At 43.8% G+C, this 19,477-nt stretch overlaps 2 protein-coding genes across 2 annotated transcripts in view; both read left to right on the top strand.

Annotated features, from left to right (window-relative positions):
- The window catches only part of TKT (transketolase), a 643,634-nt gene that overhangs the window by 506,301 nt on the left and 117,856 nt on the right, over positions 1–19,477 (top strand). The gene's annotated exons all lie outside the window — the stretch shown is intronic.
- The window catches only part of DCP1A (decapping mRNA 1A), a 60,412-nt gene continuing 58,822 nt past the window's right edge, over positions 17,888–19,477 (top strand). The window contains exon 1 of the mRNA XM_050781094.1: positions 17,888–18,168. Coding sequence (XP_050637051.1) covers positions 18,034–18,168 — 135 coding nt within the window. The 5' untranslated portion in view covers positions 17,888–18,033. The remainder of the gene's footprint in view (positions 18,169–19,477) is intronic.

The following is a 19,477-nucleotide window of genomic DNA, read 5'->3' as shown; positions in this document are numbered from 1 at the left end:
CAAAAACAACAAAAAGAATTGGCCAAGTGCAGTGGTTCACACCTGTAATCCCAGCTTCTCAGAAGGCTGAAGTGAGAGGATCACTTGAGCCCAGGAGTTCAAGACCAGCCTGGGCAACATGGCAAGACCCCATCTCTAGAAAAAAAAAAAAAATTAAAAATCAGCCAGGTGTGGTGATGTGTGCCTGTAGTTCCAGCTACTTGGGGGGCTGAGACAGGATCACTTGAGCCCAGCAGTTGGAGGTTACAGTAAGCCATGACCACACCACTGAACACACAAGCTTGGGTGACAGCATGAGACCCTGTCTCTTAAAAAAAGAAAGAAGCCAGGCGCGGTGCTCACGCCTGTAATCCCAGCACTTTGGGATGCTGAGGCGGGCAGATCACCTGAGTTCAGGAGTTCAAGACCAGCCTGGCCAATATGGTAAAACCTGTCTCTACTAAAACTGCAAAAATTAGCCAGGCGTGGTGGCACATGCCCATAATCCCACCTGCTCCAGAGGCTGAGGCAGAATTGCTTGAGCCCAGGAAACAGAGGTTGCAGTGAGCCGAGGTCGTGCCACTGCACTCCAGCCTGGCCAACAGAGTGAGACTCTCTCTCAAAAAGAAAAATAAAAATAAAAATGAAAGAAAAATAATTGGACGTGGCATCTTCTCCTCTCCTCTCAGGCTATCCTAACCCTATCCATTCACTAAGGCTCAGTTGCATTACTGCCTTTTCCATAAAAGCTTCTCTGAGCACTCTTCATCCGGACACCCAGCCCTAGATATCAGGACCATATACTGTTTTATATTGCTAGTTCCCCCATCTTCTAACTTCTCTTTCCAACTGCTAATTACCTGATGAAAATTTTTTGTTTGTTTGTTTGAGATAGGGTCTCTCTCTGTTGCCTGGGCTGGAGTGCAGTGGCACAATCATGGCTCACTGTATCCTCGAACTCATAGTCCCAAGCAATCCTCCCACATTAGCATCCCCAACTGCTAGGATTACAAGCATATGCCACCACAGAAATTTTAATAAGAAGATAATGGTAAAAGGAAGAAAAAAAAGAAAAATCATGGACATTCCACAGATTGGAATCCAGATATGTTCCTAAGATATCCAGAATTAACTCTATTCCAGAGGAAGCATCTTGACTTGGTTGCACCCCACCTGCAGAGGAGGCAAAGCCAAAAACAGACCTTCCAAAGTCCAGTTCTGTGGGAGTGAATGCACTGAGTTACTCAGCACTGAGGAGGCAGGAGATAAGGAAACCTGTGGCTAGCTCCAAAGCAAGGCCAGCTCCAGTCACAAAATTAAGAGTTAGGTCAATCACAAGGATCTTTCAAAAATAATTCCCAGAGTTCTTATGCTATCTAATAAAATTTTATGGACACTAGAATTTTTATGGATTTCTCCTTTCTTGCTTCACAGCTCAGTTTTATTATCTTGCTAGCACAAAACTATCTTTCATGCTTTGGTGAAACATCCACTATAAAAGCCACTAGTAGGGTAGATCAGGTAAAATACATAACACCTGGGAATGGCCCTCTAGACCACCATGAGTCCATTAGCATTTGTTTATGGGTCCTGCTAAATGATTTCTTGGAAGCCAAAGGGTTAAGATCCCAGATGAGTCCATGGACAGTGAGGAAGAACAAGCTTGCAGGATGAATGCTGTGGCGGTAAGTGCTGGCTCCACCTCTGTGCACACAGGCTCTGTCATTTCGTATATCGAAGTGCCCATTTTTCCCTCAATAAAACAAGGGTAATGATCTTTGCCCTGTCCCGGATTGAGTTAAAGGAGATAATATATACGGACATTCTACATAATGGGTTAATATGGCAGGGAATATATTGAAGATCAAAGTACCAAAAGCATGGTGCTTTGTTCATCGTGGCAGAGCTCTGATATAGTTTATCAGTGTTCTTATCCTGGAACTGTAGGCCCAAGATTGTTTTGTCTATTCAAAATTGAACTACCTAATATGTTAATCATGTAAACTTTGGCCTCTTTATTATTTTCCACACTTCTATAAATACTTTTCCAAAGAATCTCAATAATTTCTAATAAATCTACCATGGATGTGATAAAAAAATTGAAATGAATAAATGTTTATTGGAAGGAACACTACTGAGTCCTCAAAAGTGTATTGACTATGTTTTTGGTTTAAAGTTAAAAACATTGGCCAGGCACGGTGGCTCACACCTGTAATCCCAGCACTTTGGGAGGCCAAGGCAGATGGATCACCTGAGGCCGGGAGTTCGAGACCAGCCTGGCCAACATGGTGAAACCCTGTCTCTACTAAAAATGTAGCTGGGCATGGTGGTGTGCCCCTATAATCCCAGCCGAGGTGGGAGAATTGCTTGAACCCGGAAGGCAGAGGCTGCAGTGAGCCAAGATCACACCACTGCACTCCAGCCTGGGCAACAGAGCGAGACCCTGTTTCAAAAAAATAAAGTATTTTAGTGCACCATAAACACATCTGATGGTGACGGCTTTAAATAAAACTGATTCAGGCAGGGCAGTGGTGTCTCATACCTGTAATCACTTTGGGAGGCCAAGGCGGGAGGATCACTTGAGGCCAGGAGTTCGAGACCAGCCTGGGCAACAGAGTGACACCCCGATTCTACAAAAAAATTAAAAAATAAGCCAGGCATAGTGTTGCATGCCTGTGGTCCCAGCTACTTGGGAGGCTTGGGTGAGAGGATCACTGGAGCCCAGGAGGTTGAGGCTGCAGTGAACCATGATCACACCACTGCACTCCAGCTTAAGTGACAGAGCGAGACCCTATCTCTAAAATAAATAAATAAATAAATAAATAAATAAATAAAACCAGATTTTAAAATGGAGTAGAAATTGATAGGAAAGCCAGGTCTGTGTTTTCCCCCTTAGCTTTTAACATTTCATTTTCACCTCATCTGCATCTTAGAGGACAGGTGACTGCAAAGGAGAAGTGATGAAGAGGCAGTCACCACGGCCACATCTTGAGATCATGCAGTCGGCAGTTCGCTTTGCTCACTCAGTTCTAGAAAGTGAGTAAGTCTAACCGATGTGGGCCTACTATGGCCTGAAGATTTGTGACCCCACCAAATTCATATGTTGAAACTTAATCCCCAGTGCCATGGCGTTAGGATGGTGGACATCTGGGAGGTGATTAGGTCATGAGGGTTCCACCTTGATGAATGGGATTAATGCCTTTCTGAAAGAGACGGGCCAGGCGTGGTGGCTCACGCCTGTAATCCCAACACTTTGGAAGGCTGAGGCTGGTGGATTACCTGAGGTCAGGAGTTTGAGACCAGCCTGGCCAACAAAGTGAAACCCCATCTCTACTAAAAATACAAAAATTAGCTGGGTGTTGTGGTGGGTGCCTGTAATCCCATCTACACAAGAGGCTGAGGCAGGAGAATTGCTTGAACCCGGGAGGCAGAGGTTGCAGTGAGCTGAGATAGTGCCATTGTATTCCAGCCTGGGCGACAAGAGAGAAACTCCATTTCAGAAAAAAATAAATAAGTAAAATAAAAGAGACTTGGGGGAGCCTGTTTGCCTTTCTGTTACGTGAAGATGCGACAAGAAGGTGCTATCTGTGAAGCAGAGAGCCCTCACCAGACACTGACTCTACTGGCACCATGATCTTGGTGCCAGCCTTCAGAACTGTGAACTATTCATTTATGTTGTTTATAATAGTCTAAGGTATTTTGTTATAGCAACTCAGATGGACTAAGACAGGGCCTAACTCATATTTTTAGAAAAGGTCAGTCCTCTTTTGTTTCACAGTGTTAACATGTTGACCCTCCACCAGACTTAAGAATAATGTAAACTCATTGGCTTTGCCTCTGAAACCTGTTTTGCATGACCAGTCTCTGGTTCAAAAGGACAAAATGAAAAGACTGCTCTTTTTTTAGGGTCAGTGATACCCTTTATGGATACCTTTTAAAAAGATCATTTGACCCACATCAGAAAAGATCTATGCTATTCTAACTTTCAAAATCAGTTGCTCACCTGGAAGAGGATTGCATAAAAATTAATTAATTAATTAAAAATCAGTTGACTTATTTGAGGGGAAGAAAAGACTCCTTGCTCATTCTGAGAAGGCACAGCAAAACATGACATTAAGATTACCTGTCCTCGGCCGGGCACAATGGCTCACGCCTGTAATCCCAGCACTTTGGGAGGCCGAGGCGAGTGGATCACGAGGTCAGGAGATCGAGACCATCCTGGCTAACACAGTGAAACCCCGTCTCTACTGAAAATACAAAAAAATTAGCCGGGCGTGGTGGCGTGCGCCTGTTGTCCCAGCTACTCAGGAGGCTGAGGCAGGAGAATGGCGTGAACCTGGGAGATGGAGCTTGCAGTGAGCCAAGATTGCACCACTGTACTCTAGCCTGGGCAACAGAGCGAGACTCCATCTCAAAAACAAAAAACAAACAAAAAGATTACCTGTCAGTTTGGCCTGGCACAGTGGCTCACCCCTGTAATCCCAGCACTTTGGGAGGCCAAGGAGGGCGGATCACAAGGTCAAGAGATCAAGACCATCCTGGCCACCATGGTGAAACCCCATCTCTACTAAAAATACAAAAATTAGCTGGGCTTGGTAGTGCACGCCTGTAGTCCCAGTTACTCTGGAGGCTAAGGCAAGAGAATCACTTGAACCCGGGAGGTGGAGGTGCAGTGAGCTGAGATCATACCACTGCACTCCAGCCTGGGAGACAGAGCAAGACTCCGTCTCAAAAAAAAACAACAAAAAAAATAAAGATTACCTGTCAGTTTGATGCAGCTGACATATTTCTAACAATTACAAGCTACAAGGCACTGTTTCCTTTGTGTGCCTTTCAACAGATCTGTTGGCTGTTTTCTATAGATGATGTATGTCAATACTCAGGGATTCACTAACTAAAGAGTTTAGAAATTCTATTCACATATATTCCATTAGTATAAACTGTGGTTGGACATTTTTTCCTCCCAAGCTTAGTTTTCAGTAAATTACTTAAATGCAGGAATTTGTAGAAAGCAGAAAGTGCCGATATGGTAATGTTTCACTGGAGCAATCATACTTCCATTACCTTTACTAAACTAGAAGTCAGTCTAGCTCAAAAACAGATAAATGGAAAGTTTGAAATTGTGTATATTCTCCTGTGTTTCATTATTGAAGAATGAAAGGCCATCGGTGGAAAACAATAATAGGAAAGGGGTCACTAGATAAGAAAACGAAAACCTTTCTATATGAAAACATCCATTTAAGTCACCAATACTTAAGAAACACACAATTTGTAGCCATTTACAATTTAAAAGCCCCAATTTCCTCCCAACATCCCTTAAAACTAAGTTACATCTATCACCAAACAGTCTCACTTGGACTATTTTCCAGCATTAAATATTACACAAATACATGTGCTTTAACATACTCTTAAGAGAACAAAAACAAAGAAGTATCTGAGAGGTCAAAGGAACAATAAAAAATGACTTTTCAAAACCAGAGGTAACTCTTTTAAGAAGTAATGTTGGCAGCTTATGCTACTAGAAGATTTCATACAAAAATAACTATATCATATTTCTCATGCAATTTTACCCAGGAAGACATTTGATTGTATGAGATTTTGATGCCATATTTTTTTTTTTTTTTTGCTTCTATTATCAGTGATCTAAAGAAAATAAAATTACAAATATACAGAACATACATAATGAGATTCTATTTGGTTCACATTTTAACATTACCTTCCTACATCATCTGCCTCTGGATTTTCAATAAGACATCTTTTGGTTTGTAAATCTTCATCTTTGCCAAAAGACAGTTTCTAGAGCTTCCGAAAGTTGTCACACTAATACAGTCACAACATGAAGCAGCATGGAGCAGCTCAGGAGGACACAGGAGAGTGGGTGTTTTATTACATTTCTGTCCCAGATCATTGTTTCTAGGAGGTAATTCATAAATTTTTAATTCTTCTAGTGTTCTTGAGCAAAGTAAAAAGGACCACTCCTGAACCAGTTCAGCCTCTTTTATCACAGTAGTGGCAACAATTTTATTATGCAAGAAAAATTGGTTATTCTATTGTCTTGATGCTTATTTAATAGCTAAGCATAATTTATGCCCTTCTCTTTAGATAATAAACATTAAGATCTCCTTCAAGGCCCACTACAGGTAATATTCCTTAAATTCAAGGCTGCAGGCAACATACAAATGAGTGAATGGTTTTTCATATTGCGCCAGTTACTCTTCACTAAATTATGGCATTTCCATAATTCACAGTGATTTTCAATATATCTTGTTTAACATTAATTTCTATAAGTGCAATTGAGTGAGAAAAGACACAATGTTTTCAACACTTGAGCCCTCAAGATAAATGAATTTAAGTTTACCAAAAATAACATAAATGTAGTCCAATATCTGGACTGTGTTCATTATACCACAAATCTTATAATGAGTGGTTCACACAAGTAAGACTCCTAGTGAATCCTGTATCGGTTTTGCCCCAAGTAGAGCACATGTTGGAGACCTAAATTAAGACAGCATGCAATTGAAAAAATAGGAAGCAACTGAAACCTTTAACTATGTAACACTGCGGTTTTACCTCAAAGTGGGAGGATACAATGAAGATCAATAATTCATTCCTATGGGTGTTTCTGTGCAAATTTGATCCGTAGGAGTTCAACAGCTTATCAGCATGTCCTGGTCGTCGAACAATCAAATTTCAGATCCAAGGGAACTAAAACTTATTAAATGAGGCCGGGCACGGTGGCTCACGCCTGTAGTCCCAGCACTTTGGGAGGCCGAGGTGGGTAGATTACCTGAGGTCAGGAGTTCAAGACCAGCCTGGCAAACATGGTGAAACCCTGTCTCTACTAAAAATATAAAAACTAGCCAGACATGGTGGTGGGTGCCTGTAATCCCACCTACTCGGGAGACTGAGGCAGGAGAATTGCTTGAACCCAGGAGATGGAGGTTTCAGTGAGCCAACACGGTGCCACTGCACTCCAGCCTCAGCAACAGAGTGAGACTCCGTCTCAAAAAAAAAAAATCAAATGAATTAAATGCATATGTAAAAATCATTATGAACCAGGCATGTTGGCACACACCTGTATTTCTAGCTACTGGGGAGTCTGAGGCAGGAGGATCACTTGAGCCCAGGAGTTGGAGGCTGCAATGCACTATGATCACACCTGTGAATCACCACTGCATTCCAGCCTGGGCAACATAGCAAGACCCCCATCTCTAAAAAGAATTATTATTATTATTATTATTATTATTATTACTGTGTTAACTGCCAGATAAATAAATATTTGTGAATAAATAATGGTAATATAAGATTAGAAGCACCCTGGAACTGAAACTGGGAAGATACAGAAAGCATCCAGGAACAGAAAGAGTCTATAGGTTCTGTTGGTACTTCAGAAACAACAAAGAAGCTTGCAGTGTTCAGAATTGAAAAAGTGGACAGATGCCTTTAATCAAATTCTTCTTATTTTGTTGGTTTAAGAAATACTTGTATTTTAGTATGCCTGAGGGGAAAAGAAAGGCAGGATTAAAGGAACTCTGAGCATATTTGTGGAAGTGTCATGGAAAAGTGCATTTTAAATGACAACCTCCCATTTGGGCTAGGCAGATTACTTCATGATGCAATTGCAAAATCAATTGCCTAATGGTATAGACAAAAACATTTTTGGTCTTTAGCCACTTTGTGACTCTGCAAATTTGTGCCTCTAACTGATTGTAAATGCAGAGCTATGCCTGGAGTTCTTTTAAAATCTTGACTTATTGTCAAAGCACTAAGCAGTGTGTTCTGGTAAATCATGTGCTTAATTTTAATTCTATTTCTGAAGGCTGAAGTTTTATTGCTGACTTCCTAAACAATCCGGAGCCATGTAATTAACTGAGATAGGTTTCACCGAGGTAACAGAGACCCCAAAGTTCATCATCTCTTAAATTCAACAGGCTCTGCTTCTCATTCACATAACAGTCTGAGAAGGATAGTCTGGTCATCAGGCAACACTCCTTAGTGTGGTGCTTCAAGGTCCAAGCTCTTTCCAGTCCTGGCTCTGCCATTCCTTACGGTCTCACCATTACTGCACCCAGTCAACAGAAAGGGGATAAGAAAGTGTGGAGGGGCACCATGCTCCTTCAAGCCTGGGCCTGCAGATGGCACACAGCTTTTCCACTAATATTCTGCTGACCAGAATTGGGTCATAGAGCCATGCCTAATGCAAAGGCGCTTGGGAAATGAAGCCTAGCTGTGTGCCCAATACAATGGGAAAGGATCAAAGGATTGTTGGTGAACCCAAAAGAGCTCTGCCACCGTCAAATCAGCTAATCTCCTCCTACCTCTGAACTCCTTCATCTGCAAATGGGCAACAATTTATGTACATCCAATATCTGTTTTGAGAGCTTGTGACTATGTATACCTAGGAAGTACTTTGAGCTTCATGGATAAGTAGTGTATCCATTGACCATATTGCTATTGTTTATTCCACTGCTGTGCTATTGCTATTTGAAACATTACATTGGATTAAGTAACAGTAAAAAAACATAATACTTTCTACCTACCAACATCATAAAAACACTGTGTTACATACAGTCTTGTCTGGTAATAAAGGGATGAACTAAAGGCTGTCTAGTCCCACCTTCTTATATTCTAGGTGCATTACTCTAAATGGAACAGCTATTTCTTCCTTTCTAGTTGAAAGCATTTCTGCTCCAGAACTGACAGACTAGCCTAGTTCACATTTCAGAAGTGTAATTCTAGAGAACATCAAGCACCTTTAAAAATACTTTCATAAAGTATCATTTTAAAATACAAAGTTCTGAGACCTTTCTGAGAAACCAAAAGAAAGCATTACTGTCCCAAATATCTGGTAAGGACCTGGAAATGAATTTTACAGTAAGTCCACAATTTTTTGGATCAATCATGAAAAATAAATATAGGTGGTGAAACAGCAGCACAAGGATAACAAGTTTCACTCACGTGTAGCCAGTGTAATTTAAGAGCCTGCCAGGCAGCATAGTAGCAAGATACGTGATCCACCTCGAAGCCAAGGCTAGAAGGTGCTAATCCTAACTCAGCAGATGAGTCATTACATGACCTTGAGAAAATTAGTTAGCTTTAGTTTCCTGGCCCAAAACAGCAAACAGGAATAAGCAGATACTTCCAGAATTAATTTTAAAAATCAGAGAGAGAGAGAGGAAAGGGAAAGAGTGGGGAGAGGGAGAGGTAAAGGAGGGCAGAGAAGAGGGGAAATGTGGGGAGAGAAGAGAATTGAAATGGAGAAACTTGTAAGATTGAAAAGGTGCTGAAGATTGTTCTAGGCTACACTGAAAACATTATGTTTGCTTCCGGAAGCATTAAGCCTCAGAATGAGAATATATTAATACAAGTAAATCAGGCATTATTATTTAATTAGCACTCATGAGAAACAAATGCTTTGTTAGAGGTGGAGTTCAAACCACCATCCCTTCTGTAAGATTTATGCGATAGATGAAGAGAGAGCATCCTAACATTCCAATTAATTCAAGAGATATGTATGTTAGGCCTTGCCTCTGCCAGGCGCTGGGAATATGATGGTCAAAGAGACAGACATGATTCCTAGCTTCATCAAATGAATGAGACAGACCACACATAAATAACTACAACTTGCAGATAAGTGCTATGAAGAAAGTGAAGGAAATGAGTCATGAGGATATCTAAGAAATAACAGAAAGAAGAATGTTTCAGAAAAGGGGAACAGCAAGGACAAAGGACCTGAGACAAGACCGATTTGACATCGTTAAACGAAGTGTATGGGAGGCCATTATTTTGGACTAGCCTCCTGCACTAGGCCTCAGCAGACCAGATGAAACCATATTGGAGTCACTTGTGCTAAGTGACATAACCCAACTGAACTCTGAAAAGGGCCCATTTTCCAAAAACAGGAGAGTCACAGCAACCAATCAGAAGGGCCCTAGTTTACCTGAGCTGGCATAAGGAAATTTCTCTGTTCTAACCCTATAAGGAAAGTAACTTTGAAGTGACCAATCTGCTTTTTGTTTCCTGTTTCTGCTTTCTTCAGCCCTTCTCTGCCTGTAAAGCCAAGCTCCTCTGATCAGCTCATTGGAATAATGATTATATTTTATATACCCAATGCAAGAATGACAAATGAAAGCCAATTAGATCTTTAAACTAAATTTGTTGTAATTTTTTTCTTTTGTAATATATAGAACAGCAAGGTGGCCAGTGGGCTAGTGTGAAATAATTAAGAGGACAATTCTCAGAAAATGGAAATAGAAAGACAGCAGGAGGGCAGATCAAACAGTGTCTCCTGGACCCGCTACAGGCTTTGGATTTTACAATGGAGAAATGGAAAGCCTGCGACTAATTGAAAAAGTTACACAGCTGGTAGGTTAGGAACTAAAGGACTGATTTCCCAACTTGAATTCCAGTGCCTTTCCCTTAGGTCCCATGATGTAAAGCGGCAAGTTTGATTTTTTTTTATCACAAAGCCACTCCAAGTGGGGGAGAGGAGGGATTGGATTGATTGGGTTTTAGGTTTTCTTTTTTTTTTTTTTTTTTTTTTTTTTTTTTGAGACGGAGTCTCTGTCGCCCAGGCTGGAGTGCAGTGGCGCGATTTCGGCTCACTGCAAGTTCCACCTCCCGGGTTCACGCCATTCTCCTGCCTCAGCCTCCCGAGTAGCTGGGACTACAGGCGCCCGCCACCATGCCGGGCTAATTTTTGAGTTTTTAGAAGAGACGGGGTTTCACCGTGTTAGCCAGGATAGTCTCGATCTCCTGACCTCATGATTTGCCCACCTCGGCCTCCCAAAGTGTTGGGATTACAGGCGTGAGCCACCGTGCCCAGCCCATTTTTTAAAATTATTTTTAATTTTTTTAAAAATAGGCCAGGTTGGGCACGGTGGCTTACACCTGTAATCCCAGCACTTTGCGAGGCCAAGGCAGATGGATCATTTGAGGTCGGGCGTTCAAGACCAGCCTGACCAACATAGAGAAACCCTGTCTCCACTAAAAATACAAAAGTAGTCAGGCATGGTGGCACATGCCTGTAATCCCAGCTACTTGGGAGGCTGAGGCAGGAGAATCGCTTGAACCCGGAGGCAGAGGTTGCTGTGAGCCGAGATCATGCCATTGCACTCCAGCCTGGGCACAAGAGTGAAACTCCATCTCAAAAAAAAAATAGGTCAAGCATGGTGGTATGCACCTGTACGCCCAGCTACTTGGGAGGCTGAGGCGGGAGGAATGCTTGAGCCCAGGAGTTTGAGGCCAGCCTCAACTCCTGGGAAATTAGCAAGCAAATATAGCTATATTGGGAAATATAGCAAGACCCAATTTCTCTCTCACACACACACAAGTTGACATACATGGAACACACCTCAAAAGTTGAAACCACCATTGCAAAGTTTCTGACACTGACAAAAGTCTAGCATGGCTGACCCTATCTTCCTTCTAGCCTCACAGGCTGGCTGTTCTTGCTCATTTCTGGGCACAGACCAAGCTAATGATGACAGGAATTTAATTTATAGTTTAACTTGGAAGCAGGCATGATAATAATCTCTCCCTAAAACCAACCCCCTCCTTGCTCAGGGACTGAAGCCACCTTTGTAAAACTAACGAAAGGCCATGAGACTAGGATTAGGGGAGGGACCTGAATTCTACTAAAATGCAGGCATAGTTTCTATAATCCCTTACTGCTCAGGAGTCAGGTGGCCAAAGGTCACAAGATTTGTAACTTCCTCCATTGCTCCTATAGATAACATCACTGTCATAGACCCTAAGATTTGTCTTTTGAGATATTTTTTCAGATTTTGCATTCTGGCAACTGAGTGGTGACCCCATCTGGACCCGTGATTCATGACTCAACTGGTCCTGTGGCCCCCACTCAGAGGCAGACTCAGTGCATGAGGACAGTTTTCCACACCCCTATGATTCCATCACCAACCAATCAGTAGCATGCATTCCCTAGCCCACTACCCACCAAATTATCCATAAAAACCCCAACCTCTGAGTTCTCCGGAAGACTAATTTGAATAATAACTCTAAGCCTTCCATTTGGCTAGCTCTGCATTTATAAAATTCTTTTTCGGCCAGGCGTGGTGGCTCACGCCTGTAATCCCAGCACTTTAGGAAGCCCAGGAGGGCAGATCAAGAGGTCAGGAGTTTGAGACCAGCCTGGCCAATGTAGTGAAACCGTGTCTCTACTAAAAATACAAAAATTAGTTGGGTGTGGTGGCACGCGCCTGTAGTCCCAGCTACCCAGGAGGCTGAGGCAAAAGAATCGCCTGAACCCAGGAGGTGGAGGTTGCAGTGAGCCCAGATCATGCCACTGCACTCCAGCCTGGGCAACAGAGCGAGACTTCATCTCAAAAAACAAACAAACAAACAAACAAAAAACCTCTTTCTTTACTGTAATACCATGGTCTCAGTAAATTGGTTTTGTCTGTGCAGCAGGCAGGAAGAACACATTGGGCGACTACAAAGTGACTGTAGGTTACTGTGTGTAGAATAGAGCCTCTTTCCCCCCTCTGTCACTCAGCTTCCTCCCCTCCTTCCTAGTAGTCTTGTGTGTGGCCTTGAAGTAGTTGGGTTTCAAGAGGACATTCAATCACGAATATTTATTGAGAGTCTACTCTATGCCAGGAGCTGAGCTAGGTACTGGGGGCCTAATAAGACTAAGATGCCATCTCGCCCTCTCAGAGTCTATTGTGTAAAGACACAAGAAAGGTCTTGAGGTTTGATTCACAAATACAAGGCAAAATTAGACCTCATGACAAATGAAGATGAATTTCAAGTCCAAAATATTCCCATTATCTTTAATATGTCCTAAGAGCTATATGGGGCATCAGAGCATGTTTAGGGGCATGCAAATATGTGTTTTGGAGTGATTTTCCTTTTTTGTTTGTTTGTTTGTTTTTGTTTGTTTGTTTTGAGATGGAGTCAAATATGTGTTTTGGAGTGATTTTCTTTTTTTGATTTTGTTTGTTTGTTTGTTTTGAGATGGAGTCTCACTCTGTCGCCCAGGCTGGAGTGCGGTGGTGCAACCTCGGCTCACTGCAAACTCCACCTCCTGGGTTCATGCCATTCTCCTGCCTCAGCCTCCCGAGTAGCTGGGACTACAGGCGCCCGCCACCATGCCCGGCTAATTTTTTGTATTTTTAGCAGAGACGGGGGTTTCACCGTGTTAGCCAGGATGGTCTCGATCTCCTGACCTTGTGATCCGCCCGCCTTGGCCTCCCAAAGTGCTGGGATTACAGGCGTAAGCCATCGCACCTGGCCCGGAGTGATTTTCTATTCCAAATATGAAAACTCCCTAAAATAACTTGGTGTTCTTTACTAGCCTAGCCCTGCTCAATCAAAAATAGTAAATTAAAATGAAATGTCTTAGATTATTTTAGGAAATCTATGTAAGAAAAAAATCTAAATTCAGTTTCAAGAGTGCCTTTTGAATTTTGTACCAGATGAATGTATGTTTTTTAAACATTAAAGTGCAGATTTTTAAAAATTAGGGTGCAGATTTTTAAAACAGATTGAAGGTAGGTAGAGAGGAACAGGGCTCTTACCTGCAGCCACTGGAAGGAAGAAAGGCATTTGGGGTGTGTAGGAAAGGATCCCAGGGTAGAAGATAGGAGTCCCTAGATTCTAATACTGGATCCTCTGTGACTAGTGTGGAATTTTGAGCCAGTGATTTCTCCCCACAGGTTTCAATTAAATCATCTGTCAAATGAGGATGACCACATCTTCTTTACCTCACCACTGAGCTGTGAAATGAACCAGAGGCCTTACCTTTTCCCCCTGAACTCCTAGTCATCCCTGGAACACCAATTTGAACATCATCTCCTTCAGGAAGCCCTCCTAGAATTTCCCAGCCAGTTAGCAGCTCCGTCCTCTGGATTTCAAAGAGAAATGTCTCTAGCATCATCCCTGTTTCCTTGCACTGTCCTACTTTCTTTTTCCCCCCAGAGCCAGGAATGTCTTAAACAGAATGAGATGCTCCCAAGGGGCCACCAGCTCACAATTAGGAGTTAAATAAATACTGACTTAAGAGTGAATGAACGATCCCTGTGTCTTTGTCCACATTTGTACATGCTTACATGATTCTGCAAAGAATCTAAATTTCTCTTTACATTAACAAACAAGGGGGCTGGGCATGGTGGCTCATGACTGTAATCTCAGCATTTTTGTTAACCAGGACAGCCCTGATGAAATAACTGGGAAAGTTCCTTTTTGGGGAGTGGGGTGGGAGTGGGGTGATGAAGTCTCACTGTCGCCCAGGCTGGAGTGCAGTGGTGTGATCTCGGCTAACTGCAAGCTCTGCCTCCTGGGTTCACGCCATTCTCCTGCCTCAGCGTCCTGAGTAGCTGGGACTACAGGCGCCCGCGACCACGCCTGGCTAATTTTTTATATGTTTAGTAGAGACGGGGTTTCACCATGTTAGCCAGGATGGTCACGATCTCCTGACCCCATGATCCACTCACCTCAGCCTCCCAAAGTGCTGGGATTACAGGTGTGAGCCACCACGCCCAGCCTCCTTTTTCTTATTGTTTTTCTTTGGCCCCTTTATCTATAGGCACTGCTGCTTAAAGAAACCAGATGGCGCCAGAGCTTCTTGACCCCTGACCAGATGCCAGAGGAAGACAAGACACCACAAAACCAGCGCAAACGGGGACAGGCAAACCCTAGGTGCCTTTAGATCATGAACATCTCATTATAATGCTAAAATTCCCTTCCCTAACAGAAAATCTCTGCCATTTTGTGTACATATAATGTATGAAGATGCACGTTTATGAATTGAGCCTGCGTGTCTAGAGTCCCACCCTGCACATACTAACAATCCTTTCCTGCCCCATAGGAATAAAGGCAATAAACCTCTTGCCTTTTATTCTTCAAGAAAAGACGCTTTCAGTGGAACAGCTCACCTGCTCCATTCCCTGGCAAATGAATAAAACCTGACTGCCTTTTTCAATGGGATGTTCTTTGTTTGTGACTGATACACAGTGGGGAAAAAACTCATTTTATCAGTGACACTTTGGGAGACCCAGGCCAGAGGATTGGTTGAGGCCAGGAGTTTGAGACCAGCCTGGGCAACAGAACCAGACCCCATCTCTACATTAAAAAAAAAAAAAAAAAAAATTTACATTAGCCAGGTGTGCTGGCACACAATTCAGGTTGTTCCACCTTTCTGGACAGAACCAATATACATCTTAAATGTATTTGATGCCTCATGTCTCCCAAAAATGTATAAAACCAGGCTGTGCCCCAACCACTTTGGGCACATGTTCTCAGGATCTCCTGAGAGCTGTGTCAAGGGCTATGGTCACTCATAGTTGGATCAGAATAAATTTCTTCAACTATTTTACAGAGATTGACTCTTCTCAGTGACACAATCACAAAAAACAGTGGTCTTGGGATGTAAAATAATAGGCAATACAAATATTCAGTGTTATTTTCTTGAAAATATGGTTTTATCTTGCAAAAATTTTCAATTCTGTTGGGGACGTCAATTTTTTTTTCTTTCCAGACGTGGTCTTGCTATGTTGCTCAGGCTGGTCTTGAACTCCTGACCTCAAGTGATCCCCCCCTCAGCCTACCAAATAGCTGGGACTTATAGGTACACACCACCATGCCCCACTTTTTTTTTTTTTTAGATGGAATTTCGCCCTCTGTTGCCCAAGCTCTGGAGTGTAGTGGTGCAATCTTGCCTTACTGCAACCTCCGTCTCCTGGGTTCAAGCTATTCTCATATCTCAGCTTGCTGAGTAGCTGGGATTACAGGCATGTGCCACCATGCCCGGCTAATTTTTGTATTTTTAGTATAGATGGGGTTTCACCATGTTGGCCAGGCTGGTCTCCAACTTCTGACCTCAAGGGATCTACCTTCCTCAGCCTCCCAGAGTGTTGGGATTACAGGCGTGAGCCAACACACCCGGCTATCATGCCCTTTTTGTTGTTGTTGTTGTTGTTGTTGTTGAGTCTTGCTCTGTCACCCAGGCTGGAGTGCAATGGCGCCATCTTGGCTCACTGCAACCTCCGCCTCCTGGGTTCAAGCAATTCTCCTGTCTCAGCCTCCCAAGTAGCTGGGACTATATAGGTGTGCACCACCACACCCAGCTAATTTTTGTATTTTCAGTAGAGACGGGGTTTCATCATATTGGCCAGGCAGGTCTTGAACTCCTGACCTCAGGCGATCTGCCCACCTCAGCCTCCCAATGTGCTGGGATTACAGGCATAAGTCACCACACCCGGCATCCATGCCCTTTTTAATGAAAGAAATGTTGCTTTTTAAGAAGTCTGGCGGGGATGGAACTCCCTATAGTCTCCATGATTTGTTTTACTTATTAGCTAGTACCTGACTCTTTAAAAGGCTCTAAAATGCGCAACAGATATTTACCAAAGGAATGAGTGATCTGCTTAATGCTTTAAATGAAGCAAGATAAATTAAACCCTTCATGGACTCTTCCCAGGATTGGACAAAAATATTTATGTGAGTCAGTCGCGGTGGCTCACGCCTGTAATCCCAGCATTTTGGGAGGCCGAGGAGGGCAGATCACCTGAGGTCAGGAGTTCAAAATCAGCCTGGCCAATGTGGTGAAACCTCATCTCTACTAAGAAAAAATACAAAAATTAGCTGGGCGTGGTGGCGGGCGCCTGTAATCCCAGCTACTCAGGAGGCTGACGCAAGAGAATCGCTTAAACCCGGGAGGCAGAGATTGCAGTGAGCTGAGATCGCGCCACTGCACTCCAGTCTGGGTGACAGAGCAAAACTCCATTTCAAAAAAAGAAAAGAGCACTTTGGGAGGCTGAAGCGGGCGGATCACCTGAGGTCAGGAGTTCAAGACCTGCCTGGCCAACGTCATGAAACCCCATTTCTACTAAAAAAAAAAAAAAAAAAAAAAGGAAAGAAAAAATTAGCCAGGTGTGGTGGCGGGCGCCTGTAATCCCAGCTAAACGGGAGGCTGAGGCAGGAGAATCGCTTGAAACCTGGAGGCAGAAGTTGTAGTGAGCTTGAGATTGCGCCACCGCACTCCTGCCTGCGCGACAGAGCGAGACTCCGTTTCAAAAAGTAAAAAAGAAAAGGGCCAGGCGCGGTGGCTCAAGCCCGTAATCTCAGCACTTTGGAAGGCCAAGGCGGGTGGATCACCTGAGGTCAGGAATTCGAGACTAGCCTGGCCAACATGGCGAAATCCCGTCTCTACTAAAAACAAAAATTATCAGGGCATGGTGGCGTGCCCCTGTAATCCCAGCTACTCGGGACGCTGAGACAGGAGAATCGCTTGAATCTTGGAGGCGGAGGTTGCAGTGAGTCGAGATCGCGCCACTGCACTCCAGCCTGGGCGATAAGAGCGAAACTCCCTCTCAAAAAAAAAAAAAAAAAAAAAAAAGGACAGAAATACAGAAAAAGAAAAAAAAATCCACTTGTACCTTCTGCTAATCAGTGTATATTCAGGGCAACTTGAATCTATGCTCCTGGGTTGCAATCCTCAAGCTTGGCCCAAATAAACTCTCTGCTTGCATTAACTTTGCCCCATCTTCTTTCTTTTAGGTCGATATATCCATACCTAAGATCTAGGGTAATTTTCTAGGCTTCTCGCCTCTCCCTTTCTTCCATGCTTTTCTGTGCTTTCTAAACGGGCCCAGTAGAGTTCTGCATTTCCACATTCCACAGAGGTGTTTTCCTTCTGTGGCCCCAGGCCCTGCCAGACAGCGAACCGCGAAGCCGGCACTTCGGCGGTCTCCAGCCTTTGCCTGGAAAGAGCTCGGCAAGCTAGCTAGAGATTAGATCCCAGGACCTAGTCGTTTTAGCTCAGGGAAGAGAAGCGCCGGACGCCAGCCTGCAAGCTCCACTGCGCAGCCGTGGACACCGCCCCACGTCGTAGGGCCGTGGACCCTGACAACGCCGGAACCCGGCGCCCGGTGCGTGCGCTTGGCGGACCAGAATGGCTAACGTACCGCCATGCCGCGAGGCCCACGTAGAGGCGGAAGTTGATGGGACTGACGCAGATGGGGGAACCTTGCCTCGATGGCACTTTCCTGTCCGCGACTCCGCCCCCGCCAGAGGGGCTAGGTTCCGGGATTCAAGATGGAGGCGCTGAGTCGAGCTGGGCAGGAGATGAGCTTGGCGGCCCTGAAGCAACACGACCCTTACATCACCAGCATCGCAGACCTCACGGGCCAGGTTGCTCTGTACACTTTCTGCCCCAAGGCCAACCAGTGGGTGAGTGCCGCCTGGCTCTGAGGACGGCCGCCCGGCCGCTGCGGTCTCTTAAAGGGGCCGCGCGGGTTGCTGTGGGGTGGGGGACACAGCAAGAGGCCAGGGAGGTGAAGACGGGGCCAGGGACTGGCGAAGAGCCGAGCCAGAGCCTGAGGGGTGTCGGGTCCACCTGGGATTGGGGGATAGGAGTGAGAGAAGTGGCTCGAGACATCCCAAGAAAAAGCCAGTGGAGGGGAGGATTGGAGCAGGATCAGTCCCTTGGCGTCGGGTCTGGGGACGTGGGCGACCTGCCTTCTTTGCAGATACATTGGGAGTTATGAGACCGGTGGGGTCAAAAGAGTGCCTGAAAGCTTGTGTTTGAGGCTTTGCGGATTATTAGATAAATTACATGTACATTGTCTATAAAATAAACACTCCTTCTCTCCCCCGGCAGACGTAAATGAGAGCCCCTTTCGCAGAGGTCATTTGGATTTAAAGCTTAAAATCCAATTAGTTTCGATTCTTGGAAGGGGGAGTGCGGTGGGTCTGGCTTTAATCGAACTACACAGTTTCGGAAAAGATTTCAAGGCACTTAGGAAAAGGGCTTCCATGTTCACTGGATCCCCGAAGACCTTTGTACAAACAAGAGAGACCCTGTAAATGTGTTTTGTTCCACCTATGATGCTGGTGATGTCATCTCTGAATGTTCCCCTCAGACTCAGTACTTTCTGGCTTTCGTGCACTGGAGAGGGTCCGAAAAGTTACATTCAGTCTGTTCACTGATTCTTGTTAGCCCCTGCTTGAAGCTTTGTTAGTTGTTTAAAAACAACTAGCATAATTTCCCACTTTCTTGTAATTGACCCTTCCTAGTTAACTCATTCGGTTACAGGCTTTACACTTAGAAAATAGTATGTAAATGTTTGTTGGATTGAATTCACCAATGACTGGAGTTCTCATTTCAATAAGATGTGAAATCCTTAAACTAACAACTCTGGAAGATGACTGTAGTATGTCGTTTACCCTATAATACAGATGCGTAGATTATTTTTATTAGTAATTTATCGAAAATCATTTGGCATTTATGAACAGTTAATTCAGATGAAGAGAGTTTTTATAATCACGTTGTTTATCTTTGCCTCCTGGAAGAGAAGGAGGTATGGGAAGCCACAAGGAATAAAATTGTAGATTGTTTTTTAAATGTAGCTATTGTAGACATTGCCTTAGTTTGAAATTTTATGAATCTTTTTTCTTTTCTTGGCATATATGTAAATTTGTGAAATATGGATTGCAGACCAAGGGTGAAGACTTGGGGCTAGGACTTTTTACTAAAGAG

This window comes from Macaca thibetana, chromosome 2, assembly GCF_024542745.1.
Source record: "Macaca thibetana thibetana isolate TM-01 chromosome 2, ASM2454274v1, whole genome shotgun sequence".
In the NCBI taxonomy this organism is placed as follows: domain Eukaryota; kingdom Metazoa; phylum Chordata; class Mammalia; order Primates; family Cercopithecidae; genus Macaca; species Macaca thibetana.
This window is presented reverse-complemented; position numbering and strand designations above follow the sequence as displayed.